At 40.7% G+C, this 12467-nt stretch overlaps 1 protein-coding gene across 1 annotated transcript; it reads left to right on the plus strand.

Annotated features, from left to right (window-relative positions):
- The first annotated feature begins 2080 nt into the window (after nucleotides 1-2080).
- Nucleotides 2081-11215, plus strand: LOC101949233 (matrix metalloproteinase-18-like). The gene is made up of 10 exons (XM_005300354.5): nucleotides 2081-2300; nucleotides 3309-3553; nucleotides 3831-3979; nucleotides 4076-4201; nucleotides 5576-5737; nucleotides 6185-6302; nucleotides 7088-7221; nucleotides 8617-8776; nucleotides 10545-10648; nucleotides 10887-11215. Exons 1-10 carry the CDS (start codon nucleotides 2196-2198, stop codon nucleotides 10985-10987), a joined length of 1404 nt encoding a protein of 467 aa, XP_005300411.2. The 5' UTR covers nucleotides 2081-2195; the 3' UTR covers nucleotides 10988-11215.
- The last annotated feature ends 1252 nt before the right edge of the window (nucleotides 11216-12467 follow it).

The raw sequence follows: 12467 nt of genomic DNA on the forward strand, positions 1-12467 counted from the left end.
TCCTTCAAAAACCAAATAAAGGCAAAATGATAAACGAAAGGAAGAAGGCAAACCAGTGAGTTACCTAGGGGGTAGCTGAGCAAAATTAAAAATACAACAATATCCTGTATAAAACACAAGAAGGAGAAGTGCTTATGGAAAAGTGTCTCTTTCACAAACAGGACTAGACTAGATAAACAAAGACGGCTTTTCAGCCCCAAGTCGATGAATAAGAGCATGACAACTTTGAACACATAACGTAATGCAATGTCATTGGAGTTGTGTCCAATATACATGCCACTATTTGTTCATTCCTGAAAATGATGATGAAACAAGAATAATCAAAAATTGTGTTTCTTTGGATGATGAATCTTGAGACTGAAGATGTGCATGGCTGAAAAGGAGATCCGTCGTGGTGTGTTATTTTGCTAATAATTGTAAATGTTGACAGTAATTTATTCCTTCCCTTTTTTTGAAACTTCCTGTGTCAGTTTCTCACAGTTTACCTCACAGAAGATGTATTAGTCTGCAGTGGTTAGAATGAAAAAAGATACAGAGAGATTTAATTTGATTAGATAGCTGTCACTTTTGATTTAAAAAAAAGATTAGTTCTGACAAAGGCCAAGGGATGGGGATGCTTTATTCTCCTTTCACTTACAATGCGTTACAATGGTTTAAACAGTAGAGTTAATCCTAATTTAGGATTCAATCCTGCAAATATGTACACACATGCATAACTTGAAGCACTCCTCTTGAAGTCAATGAGACCATTCGACTACTTAAGGTTTAGCATCTGCTTAAGTGCTTTACTGGAGCAGGAACTGAGTGCACTGGGACTCCACACAAGCACATCGGTCTGCTCTAAATGCAGGATTGGGATATTACACTGCAGTGAGATCAGAATCAAGCCCTGGCTGGGTAAATTTTGATTGTCCCTGTCCCAAAAAACGAAAGACTTTGGGGAGTATAATATAGTTGCAGGTACTGTATTGTCTTATTGAGGTCAATCGGGTTACTTCCGAGTTTAAGATTAAGCCTGTACTTAGGTGATCTTCTGGATCAGCGGTGAGAAAACTACGGCCCTTCAGACATTTTAATCCAGCCCTCGAGCTCCCTCTGGCGAGCGGGGTTGGGGGCTTGCCCACTCCGCGTGTGCCATGGCTCTGCATGGCTCCCAGAAGCAGCAGCATATCTCCCCTCTGGCTCCTACATGTAGGGGCAGCCAGGGGGCTCCGCATGCTGCCCCCATCCCAAGTGCCACCCCACAGCTCCCATTAGCTGGGAACCACAGCCAATGGGAGCTGCCGGGGTGGTGCCTGTGGACTAGCCAGCGTGCAAAGCTGCCTGGCCGCGCCTCTGCATAAGAGCCAGAGGGGGGACATGGAGCTGCTTCCGGGAGCTACTTGAGGTAAGCACTCCCTGGAGCCTACACCCCTGACCCCATTCCATACCCAAATCCCCTGCCCCAGCCCTGATCCCCCTCCTGCCTTCCTAACCCCTTGGTCCCAGCCCGGAGCACCCTCCTACACCCCCAACTCCTCATCCCCATTCCTACCGCACAGCCTGCATCCCCAACCCGATCCCTCACCTCCTCTCCACACCCCAACCCAAGAGCCCAAGTCCAAGCCCAGAGCCCCCTCCCGAACTCTGAACTCCTCATTTCTGGCCCCAACCCAGAGCCCGCACCCCCAGCCGGAGTTCTCATCCCCTCCCGCATCCTAATCCCCAATTTTGTGAGCATTCATGGCCCTCCATACAATTTCCATACCCGAATGTGGCCCTTGGGCCAAAAAGTTTGCCCATCCCATTCTAAATGGAGGTTGCTGTGTTTATTTTCATAAGTATGGCTACCATAATGTTTTACTGAATTTTCTGAAAAAATGGGACCACTTGGATGGGACAAAATCTAATAGAGGAAGGAAAGGAATTTGGAATCACCAAAGCTCTTTCATTTGAAAACCTCTTCCTTTCTTATTAATCATATTATATGATTGTGAAAATGGGGGGAGGGAGTTCTGTTAGTTGTGTCACCCCTTGATGATGAAACTATTGTTATGTATCGTTTTGCTTACTAATCAGAGGAAGTTATACACGATGAGTCATCTTAGAGCTGATGTCCACAACTGCTATATAAACAGGGCTATCTGAGAGACATGTATGTAGCAGCTTTAGAGTAAGCAGTGTTAGTGTTACAAGGCACAGAAGTGACGATAAGAATGAAGACCCTTCTGCTTCTGCTGTTATTATATGTAGCATCCTCCTCTGCTTTACCTGTGGCTCCAGAAACAGAAGATGAAGACAAAAACATCCAGCTTGTGGAGGTAAATATTTGTTATGAATTTCAAACACTATAAATTAAATGGCAGGAAGGAACCGTCTTATCAATTTTGCAAAATTTTATCTTACAATTGTCAAACTGCAGTTGTATTTCTTATTTTTTAGAAACAGTCCTGATGTTCAAGAGGTATCAAGTTGCAGAAGTTTTAAGGGAAATATTTCCCCTTGGCACCAGCTTAGTTTTGTCTGAATTATGATTATGACTGTCAGAAGTGATATAATAAAGTAATAAAATACTACAGACACATGGCATTAATTATGTTATCTAGCAACCAGATTGTTTTGTTCTATAAAAACGTAGGCCCCAATTCAGCAAGGTACTTAACTCTGTGCCTCATTTTAAGCTCATAAATAGTCTCATTGTCTTCAACGGGAGTACTTAAAATGAGGCACATGTTTAAGTATCTTGCTGAATCAGAGCCTTAATGGAGCAGCAGAACAAAAACTAAATGATATAATCCTTGTTAAGATGTTATAACACTTTTTATTTTTTTTAAATGGGTAACTAATGTTAGGCTCCTAAATCCATATTTGGTTGATAATTAGACGGCTTCAAAAGTGCTGAGCATCCAGCATCCTCCATTGGTTTCATTGGAAATCGTAACTGAGTAGTGGCTGAGGGACAGATGCTATTAGCCTTTACTGATTTGAGCAGCCCCAGAGAAGTCAACTGGATTACTCGTGAGAGAAAGGGCTGTGGGGAGAGGTTGCAATATACAAATTTAGAGTAAATAACTGAAGAGTAAATTTTAGATTTTTAAAGATACATGTTGCAAAAGCTTTCATTGTAAAACAGGAAATCTAGAGGTCAGTAAGAAAACTGTACTGTATTATCTCTTACTGTTTAAATAAATCCCTGCAGAAAGTGACCTGTCTTGACTCCTCGAAAACACGGACCCCAGGCACATGGGTGTAATTTTGTAAATGTTTAAACTGTTCTGCATGACTTAATGAATACAAGTGACCCAAAGCACTGTTCTTGTTTTTGTCAGAATTATCTACGAAATTTCTACAAGCTTGAGACAGACAAGCAGTCTCACTTTAAGAATAAAAACGTTAACTCTCTAACTGAAAAACTCGAGGAAATGCAGGCATTTTTTGGGCTGAAAGTGACTGGGAAACCAGATGTTGATACTCTGGAGGTGATGAAGAAGCCCAGGTGTGGTGTACCTGATATTGGTCAATATGTCCTCACTGATGGAAATCCAAAATGGGAAAGAAAGGATCTGACATACAGGTAACATTTGTCTAAAGAATTTATTGAGCAAAAGAGTTAAGGCCAAAATTTTCATATGATATGCCAAAGGTTCCAAAGTTAGGCACTTAATTCCATATTTAGACACCTAGATAAGTGTTCTACTTTTAAAGGGAGGATGAAACCACTGTTAAAGTCTGTGGGAGTTGTAAATGCTAGGCACCAAATTTGAAATATTTTGGCATAAAACAATATATTCAACATAAATTACAAGTGTAGATACCAAAAAGTGTATATTATTTTTTGGGTTATTTTAAAGGATTGTGAACTACACACCAGATATGAATTCAGCAGATGTGGACAAAGCAATCCAAAAGGCGTTTAAAGTTTGGAGCGATGTGTCACCACTAACATTCAAAAGGATCTACGATGGCAATGCAGATATAATGATGTCTTTTGAAATTGGAGGTAAGAACATTATACTAATACAAACATTAGCCTTCATCAGTTGTAGAAGTGCTTGGCAATAAGAATTAAGGTAATTATCCTTTCTCTTTTTTTTAGATCATCGTGACAATTCTCCCTTTGATGGACCTGATGGACTCCTGGCTCATGCCTTTCAGCCTGGCAATGGTATTGGTGGAGATGTGCACTTTGATGAGGCGGAATCTTGGACAAAAGGCTCAAATGGTAGGAGATTCATCACTACCCCTGTTTATACAGGATCAGATCGTGCAATCTTTGCTCATGTGAAGTTGTAACTTAGGCTCGGACCCACAAAAGACTGGGCTATAGGATATTCTGATGCGACTCTCTTTCAATCTCCCCTTTTGAAGTTGATACACTGTGTATAAATAATTATATATTAATAGGGTGAGAGGGGCGTGACTCTACAGTCCAGTGGTTCAGAGGTGGGAAGCCCATGTTCAAATCCCTTCTCATCAGGCAGAGGAGGGAATTGAATCAGAATCTTTCTCCTCCTGCATGAATGCCCTAATCACAGGGCTAAAACTTCTCTGGGAAGATTCCTCCTCATTCGCTGGCCATTTTGTGTGGCATTAGGCATGTTCTGAGCACACCTACTGAATTAGCCCCCACAGGTGTCTGGGTACCTGCCTGAGGCAGCAATGTGCCTGCCCAGACGTAGAAACATGGGATGTCTAGGGGACTTTTACAGTGAAAATTTTGGTGCTGGGGGAACTTAGGTGCCTACAGAGTTAAGTGGCAGCTGAACAGGGATTTTGAGGATCTTAGTGACACCTACATTTTGAATTTAGATGCCTAAAGTGGGAATTAGGCACCTAAGTCCTTACATGGACCTGACCCTTACTCCATGAGCTGTTCCTTTGATACCAGGTATTAGTGTGAATGAGGGTAGCAGAATCTGGCTCTCTGACTGGTTTTTCCTCCCTCGCTTCTACCACAAACTTATTTGAGGGAAACGGCTCTGTAGCATGACATGTTTTGGTGAGGTTCAGATTAGGTTGTTTCAGTCTGGGACGTTTTATGATGGGTTACACAAAAGAAATTGTGGTGCTTAGAAAAGTTAGTTTTCTTTGGCAGCAAGGAAACATCAGTTCATGCTGAAAATATCACAAACTCTTCAAGACAGGGATAGTGCCTTTCTATGCCCAGAGCGAGCACAATGGGGGTTGATACTGACTGGGGTCTTTGGGCACCACTGCAATTCTCTTCTCATATATTTTCATGTAAATAAGGAATCATTTTATTAAAGTCAGTGACCCTCCATTTATTTCAATGGAATTATTCCTGATTTACACCAGTCTAAGAAGGAAAATTGGGGCATTTTTGAAGGGTTGGGGGGTTACAGTAAGGGCAACGGAAGAAATATCTAGGGCCTGATTGGTTTATATGTCCATATAAAAAATCTTCTCCTTCTACATTTCTTTATATTATAATGTTTGCAGGATTACTGAAAGAATCTCGAATGTCTCTAATATGCTTTGGGCCGGCATGTATAGGTATTTCCTACTTAGACAGCTGTACTATAGAGTCAAACACAGTTCACCTATTTTAAATGTACTTTTTTTTTTAATTCCTCAGGATACAACTTGTTCTTAGTCGCTGCCCATGAACTTGGCCATTCACTAGGTCTGTCTCATTCTACTGATCCTGGTGCCCTGATGTACCCCACCTATTCCTACACTGAGCCTAACGAATTTCGCCTTCCTCAGGATGACATTAACGGCGTTCAAACAGTCTATGGTACAAAAAATAAACATTTAGTCATATGCTGGGTTAATTTCACTTTTATGCAGAATGCTGCTTAATCAATAAAAAATGTATATTTTAAGGAACATTCTTCTAATTCTAGAAACATTCTAGTGTTGCTGCACAGAGCAATTCCAGTTTTGCTGAGCTCCTGTTAACTAGAGGTGGGAAATGGCCATGAAGATGGTTTCACTGAAGTTTGGCTCCTCTGCATGCCCATTCTTGCAGACATTAGTAGTTTTCTAGGAGCTAAACCTCACCTGTGCTGAGTTTAGGAGCTCTACAGACCTGAAGTTACCTGGCAGAACCCTGATTAATGACCACCTCCCCGCAATTTTTCATGAGAAGATTTTGTGTGTCCACCAAGTTCTTCATAACATTGGTTTTCAGCTATATTTCTCCATATTATATAATGCCAATTTTTCTTTAATCTTCATGTAGGACATTCAGATAACCCCGTTCAACCAACTGGACCCACAACACCAGTAACTTGTGACCCCAAATTGACTTTTGATGCTGTCGCTACCATGCGTGGAGAACTGCTGTTCTTTAAGGGCAGGTAACAACAAAGAACTTCTGAGTTACTTCTTTGAACTGCAGTACTTAAAAGGAAACAATATTCCAGATAATTTAATTTCCATCAGACATAGGAGGAAACAGTCACTTAGAAATGTAGCGCTAACAATAAAAATCACATAAAAAAAGGTGGCCCAAATTCTCTGATGATGGGTGCCTAGCTTTACCTAACATTTCTCTCAGGCATGACAAAATGCTTTAGCTGTTTCCAAAGTGGCTGCATCAAATGGTGAGATGGCTAAAGGGCACCAACCATTGTACTGTAGTTGCTAAGGAATTCTAATTGTTTTCAATGGGAACTATAACCCAGATTCTGCTATACACACAGCTCTGATCAGAGGAGAAGAACTTAATGTTAGTGGTCTACTGGCTAAGGCTGGTAAAGGTGAGCCAGGACTCCCCCCTAGATTCTATTCCAAATACTCTGCCACTGTAATCAGTGGAATGATAGGTTTGTTACCAGTCTAGATTCAATTAAAAAGAGGGCAGCTGCAAACTGTTTTGCAATGGTATGTTTATGTGACATACTGGGCCACTACTTTGTCATGACCCCACCACATTATAGGTCATTGGCAGGGATAGAACCTGTGACCTCCAGCACCAAAACTACTAAAGAATTAGCTCTAGTATATAGCAGTCATAGCAGACTCTTTTTTGCATTGTGGATCAAACACTAAAGAGAGACAGAATCAGACACACTTCACCTTTGTATTACCTTTATGGCAGGTGCACGAACAGTTTATAATATGCACATTTTATTTAAACCAGGTATTTCTGGCGCAAGCATCCTCAGATGACAGAGGTCGAACTCAATTTCATTTCTTTGTTCTGGCCAAGTCTGCCATCTGGAATTCAAGCTGCTTATGAAAATGTTGAAAGGGATCAAGTTTTTCTTTTTAAAGGTAATGGAATCTGACATTTGTTAGTTCTTCTGATATATGAATTCACTGGGAATACTTTGCCCCACAGACTGTGCAATCCTCCTTAGATGACACTGCATGAAACAACTCAAACATTCAAATTACAAAAGCCCCAGAAAATGTGTGAATAGTGAAATTAAAGGTTCCTTATCTATTTAATGTAAATGTTCTGAAAAGCAAGCTATGAAAATGGCTTCACTTTTCCTTCAAATCTAGTTTTATCATAGGAAATAACATGTGTCGATTAAGAAGCACTTTGGCTAAATTCAAAATGTGCTGTGAAGTAGATCACTAGCAGCCTTGAATTAATACACTAATTCTCAGTAGTAAGTCAAAGAACTAGCAGCTGTTTTGAAAAGCATTCAGCAAAGTATTGGTTAATTATTGATGCCACATCCAAAGGTCTGCTAGGCACCTTACAGAACACAGGGAACAAAAGACCTCCAGAGCTTTTAGAATCTAGGCGAAGACAGGACATACAGGTGAGGGTAACTACTAGAGGTAGTCAAAAAATGAAAACCTATTTATGTGAAAAATTTCAAAACTGTTTTTCTTTGGAAGTGTTCAAAAGTGACCACTTTTGGTAAGCAAACATTTTAAGAAGCATTTCAATAATATTTTTATTATAAATTTTGACAAGAATATTAGAAGGGATACAAAATTTTCCACAATTCCCATTCCTGACCCAAAATGTTGATAATGCTGACACTTGTTTGTGAAAAGCTTTGTTTTAGTAAAAAGGCCATTTGTTGATAAGAATAGCTGTCCCTCTGAAATAGTTCAACCAGCTCTTGTAACGATACACTTAAGAGGGAGAGGGAGAGAGAGAAAAGAACAGGGTTTTATACATAAGATCACCTGATCATTTAGATAAGACATATGCACTTATTAATAGTTAAGTTTCTGTATATATATATATATATTTAGACATGTACATGCCTCCATCATCAAAGTATCCAAACACATTCCAAGTATTGTTAATCTTCTGCATCCCAATAAACTGCTCTTGGTGGATTACTTAACAATTTGTAAAATTCAAGGAGTCTTCTCCCAAAATGTATAACATGTATAAGTGTATGGGAAGGGTTCTTCTTGGACTCATTGCTCCAAGGTCTAATTCCTGAACCTGAAGGACATCTCCCCTAGGATTTATGCTATGTTTAAAATACAAAGATCAGCGCCATTCCTTAATTTACTGAAAGTAAAGCGGAGAATGAAATCTCAGAATCACTACTCAGCTATACATGTCTCTTGAACATTAAGTTGCTTTGTTATCATCATTGTAATGAAAGTACTAAGCCAGAAGCAATGATCTGATGTTGTTTAGTATGAGCAGAAGCTGCTGGTGAAACATTTAATTCTATTTTTTCTTTGCAGAGAACAAATATTGGGTCCTCAGTGGGTATGAGTTAGTGTATAACCACCCAAAAAGCATCTATGACTTGGGCTTCCCAAAAAATGTTAAGAGAATTAATGCAGCTTTCAATGATGAGAATTCAGGGAAAACATACTTCTTTGTAGGTGGCAAGTACTGGAGGTAAGATTTCATGTTCAACAGACTTAAGGTATATTCTCTCTTTAGGCTTGGAGGATTAATATGGAAACATAAAATAAAATGTAATAGATTTGGATTCCACAAAACTGAATAGGGTTCACTGGAAGTTAGTTTTAAAACCTAAGGAGTCTAATAGAAAATGCTAACCTTTCTATAGGTTTTTTCCAACCATCCTGTAGAAATCTGTGGCAGGGATGTAATTACATTCTAGAGCAGGGATCGGCAACGTTTGATATGCGGTCCGCCAGGGTGCTTACCCTGGCGGGTTGGACTGGCTTGTTTACTGCCGCATCCGCAGGTTCGGCTGATTGCAGCTCCCACTGGCCGCGGTTCGCCGCTCCAGGCCAATGGGGGCTGCAGGAAGCGGCGGCCAGAACATCCCTCGGCCCACGCCACTTCCCACTTCTCTCAAACTTCAAGCTAAAAGAAGTATTAATATACTGGATTTTTGTTCCTTCAGTGTGAACAGTCAGATGGGTTTATGCTGTGTGATTATGCAATAGTTTGTGGTTACGTTTCTTTATATTTCATAGTAGCTCAGCAATCTTTTGCAATAAACTACTCCACTGAACTAACACCTGCATCACATTGCAATGGCTCTTCAGCTTCTCATCTGAAAACAGTTTAGAATTCAGTAGAATGGAGTTCTTGGAATCAAAATATCAGGGGCATTGGGTGGAGATGGTTGCAGGGGCTGTAGCCACTCCAAAATTTGCCTTTGCCCTCCGGCAGCCACCCTGTAGCTGCTGCTGCTCTCCAGCCATCCAGCTCTGAAGGCACAGTGCAGAGAGTGGCAGTTGCTGGCTGGGTGCCCAGCTCCAGCAGCAGCAGCAAAGTAAGCCTTGGAGGGCTACTGGAGTGCCTGAGAACAGTCCCCAGCCCATCCCTGCCTGCTGGGGCACATTGCACAGGGCAAGTGCAGGATCCAGGACTACCCACAGTAGCCCAGACTGAACCGCTCTGGCCTGGGCTTCTGTTCCCAGCCCCCCACAGTTGCTGCTCCCCGAGGGCTCTGCTGGCCCCCGAGCTGGGTCCCCCTGCCTTGGCAGCTCTTACCAGGTGCGAGCAGCCAGCACCCTGTACTGCCCAGCTCTGGCTTCCAGCCTCTGACCTGGCCCCGGGGAAGTGCCACGGAGGGGGCAGGGCCTTGTGGCAATGTTCTGTCTGGCCCACCTCAGCTCCTCCACTGGGAGCTGGTGCTGCCCCTGCATAATATAACAGTAAACCCCTCAAAGATACACATGACTTTTACTTAATAAATAATATATCTGCTAGGCAGTTGACACTAAGACAAATATGATTTCAGAATTACATATACAGGCCTTCTGCTTCCCAGTGCTGGTGCTTCACTTTCCCAAGAAGCACTGATTGGCTAGGATGGGGTGGCCAAAGCTGTATATAGGCAAGAAGAGTGTTATTCATTTGGGGCAGCCTTGCAAAATTATCAAGTAAACTCACCAGCTCAGTCTCTCGCTTATCTTTACCAGACATGCAGTTCCTGCCTGTCCCTGCCCATTCAGCCAGAACTCCTATACATATGCACACATGCACTCCTGAGGTGAAAGCTCAATGGAAGTTTTGTATGCAAACCTGAAAACAGAATAGCAAGGATTTTAAGGGTTCAGTTTGTTTAGCTCATTCGGAATGGATTTTCTACCAAGAATAGTCTCATTTATGTGTCAGGGTTTGTTTTCAACTTTTTAAATGTCATTTACTTACCATACATTATAAATATATTTTTTCTATGCAGATACGATGAAAACAGGCAGGCCATGGATCAGGGTTATCCAAAGAAGATAGTCAATGAGTTCCGAGGAATTAGCAAAAATGTTGATGCTGCTTTCCAGAATGGTAGTAAGTAAAACAAATCTTTAAAAACAGTTTACTATGCTAGAATATTTCTGCTTTTCTAGGTTGAAGAAATAATTAAAAGAGACAATCATTATTCAAATTTTCACTACCGTAGTAAGATCAGAAATTAACACAAATGAATATGTAGGTACTGTCAATGTTATATTTTGCTTTATAGAAATATTTGTTGGAAAACATTTCACCTATGAAATATAACCATTCAATTTATTTTTATTTCTAGGATACATCTATTTCTTCATAGGAACAAGACAGTTCCAGTTTGATCCTAACGTCAAGAGAGTTGTCAGCGTCATGAAAAGCAATAGCTGGTTTAATTGCTGATTAATTCCATTGATTTCCTTCTTGCGTGTTACAACTGTTTTATATGCAGTATTAAGCTATTAATAGATCTTAAAAAATCAAAAAAATTGTACTCTTCTCTGGCCTGATCCTCTGGGAGTTCTGTCTGAATAACTTCAGAATTTTACAGTACTGTCATTATGTAATTTATTGTATTATTATAGGCTGGACTTCCGATTACCCATAAATTATTTTATATTTGTCCTACCACTTCCTGTGTCTTGTGATCATTGCCACTGCTCAAGAGCTACACTCTGCTCCCAAGCACAGGCTGAGTAAATGGGCTGTGCCCAAGGAAATTACAGGGAGTCTTAGGGGATAAAAATCTTCCCTCAACTCAAAAGCAGAGAATGGAGCAGCCACACCGCTCTCTACCATCCATGGCCCACTGGAAAATTTCTGTGGAGCCAAAATATCCCCTCTCTCCTCAATCCATTAGTCATACTCAAACCTCTCCCCTTCCCAGCCCCAAATTTCTCTCTATGGCCAACTGCTGAGCACTGCTTCTCTGACGCTTCATGTCATCCTTTTTGTCATACAGGGGAGCTGCATTACTCCTTCTACATTCTGGAACATTTACAGCCCAGAATTAATTCCTAAGAGAATCCACATTTTAAAAATAGAAAACAAAATGGCAACGTAGCTGGAGAGCCTGATGCTTTATAGCCACCTACATATTACACATTCATCCATTCATTTTCCAATTACGGTGAAACAGAGATGTTCAGAGCCATGAAAGGGAGAACAAGTAGCTTAAACTTGATACAATTGGAGAGCAGAACAGTGATGGGATCTAAGCAATAGACAGACATAAAGCAATAGGAGAAGAAGATCCCACAGAAAAGCCACGAAAATAGTGAATTCAGGCAAACCTAGTGGCCCAGAGCCTAATTCCACAATACTGGGCTGCAGATGATGTTTCTATGATATAGTTGCCCTCAAAACTGCATATGTTCATTACTCTCTAAAATGGGAGAGTAATGAATAACAGATGATGAATAAATAGTTAATATTCTTGTTTACCTGCATGCTTTTCTTTGCATGGGGTCTGAATATTCATACCAAGAATAGCCGCTCCTCCTGGAGAGGAATGAAACCTTTCACACGAATGCTAGCAAATAATAAATAACAAAGGGTTGAAATTAGAGCTGATTGGAAAATAGGAGCTTCTTCCAGTGCAAATTTCTTCTCTTTTTTTTTTTGGTCAAAAACCTGTGAATTTGTAGCCAAAAGCCACTTGCTGTGAAAAATCACTTTCCATGAAAAATTTTATGTAATTGAAAGGCCAGTTTTCCATTGAAAAATAGTTTAGATGGAAGTTTTCGACCAGCCCTAGTGAAAATGAACAGCCATTCAGCATTTGAGGGAACACTCACTGTATTTGCAGTATTCTACAAGTTCTACTAATAAACATAAGACATGTAGGAATTACTATACCAAATCAAAGTAGTGATTCATGTAG

Source organism: Chrysemys picta, chromosome 1, assembly GCF_011386835.1.
Source record: "Chrysemys picta bellii isolate R12L10 chromosome 1, ASM1138683v2, whole genome shotgun sequence".
Classification (NCBI taxonomy): domain Eukaryota; kingdom Metazoa; phylum Chordata; order Testudines; family Emydidae; genus Chrysemys; species Chrysemys picta.

Bases quoted from the DNA above. Each gene is read 5' to 3' on its own strand.
- LOC101949233 (XM_005300354.5), top strand. From the start codon at position 2,196: ATGAAGACCCTTCTGCTTCTGCTGTTATTATATGTAGCATCCTCCTCT. The intron at 3,980-4,075 runs GTAAGAACATTA...TCTTTTTTTTAG, and splicing joins GATGTCTTTTGAAATTGGAG to ATCATCGTGACAATTCTCCC. The intron at 10,649-10,886 runs GTAAGTAAAACA...TTTTATTTCTAG, and splicing joins TGCTGCTTTCCAGAATGGTA to GATACATCTATTTCTTCATA.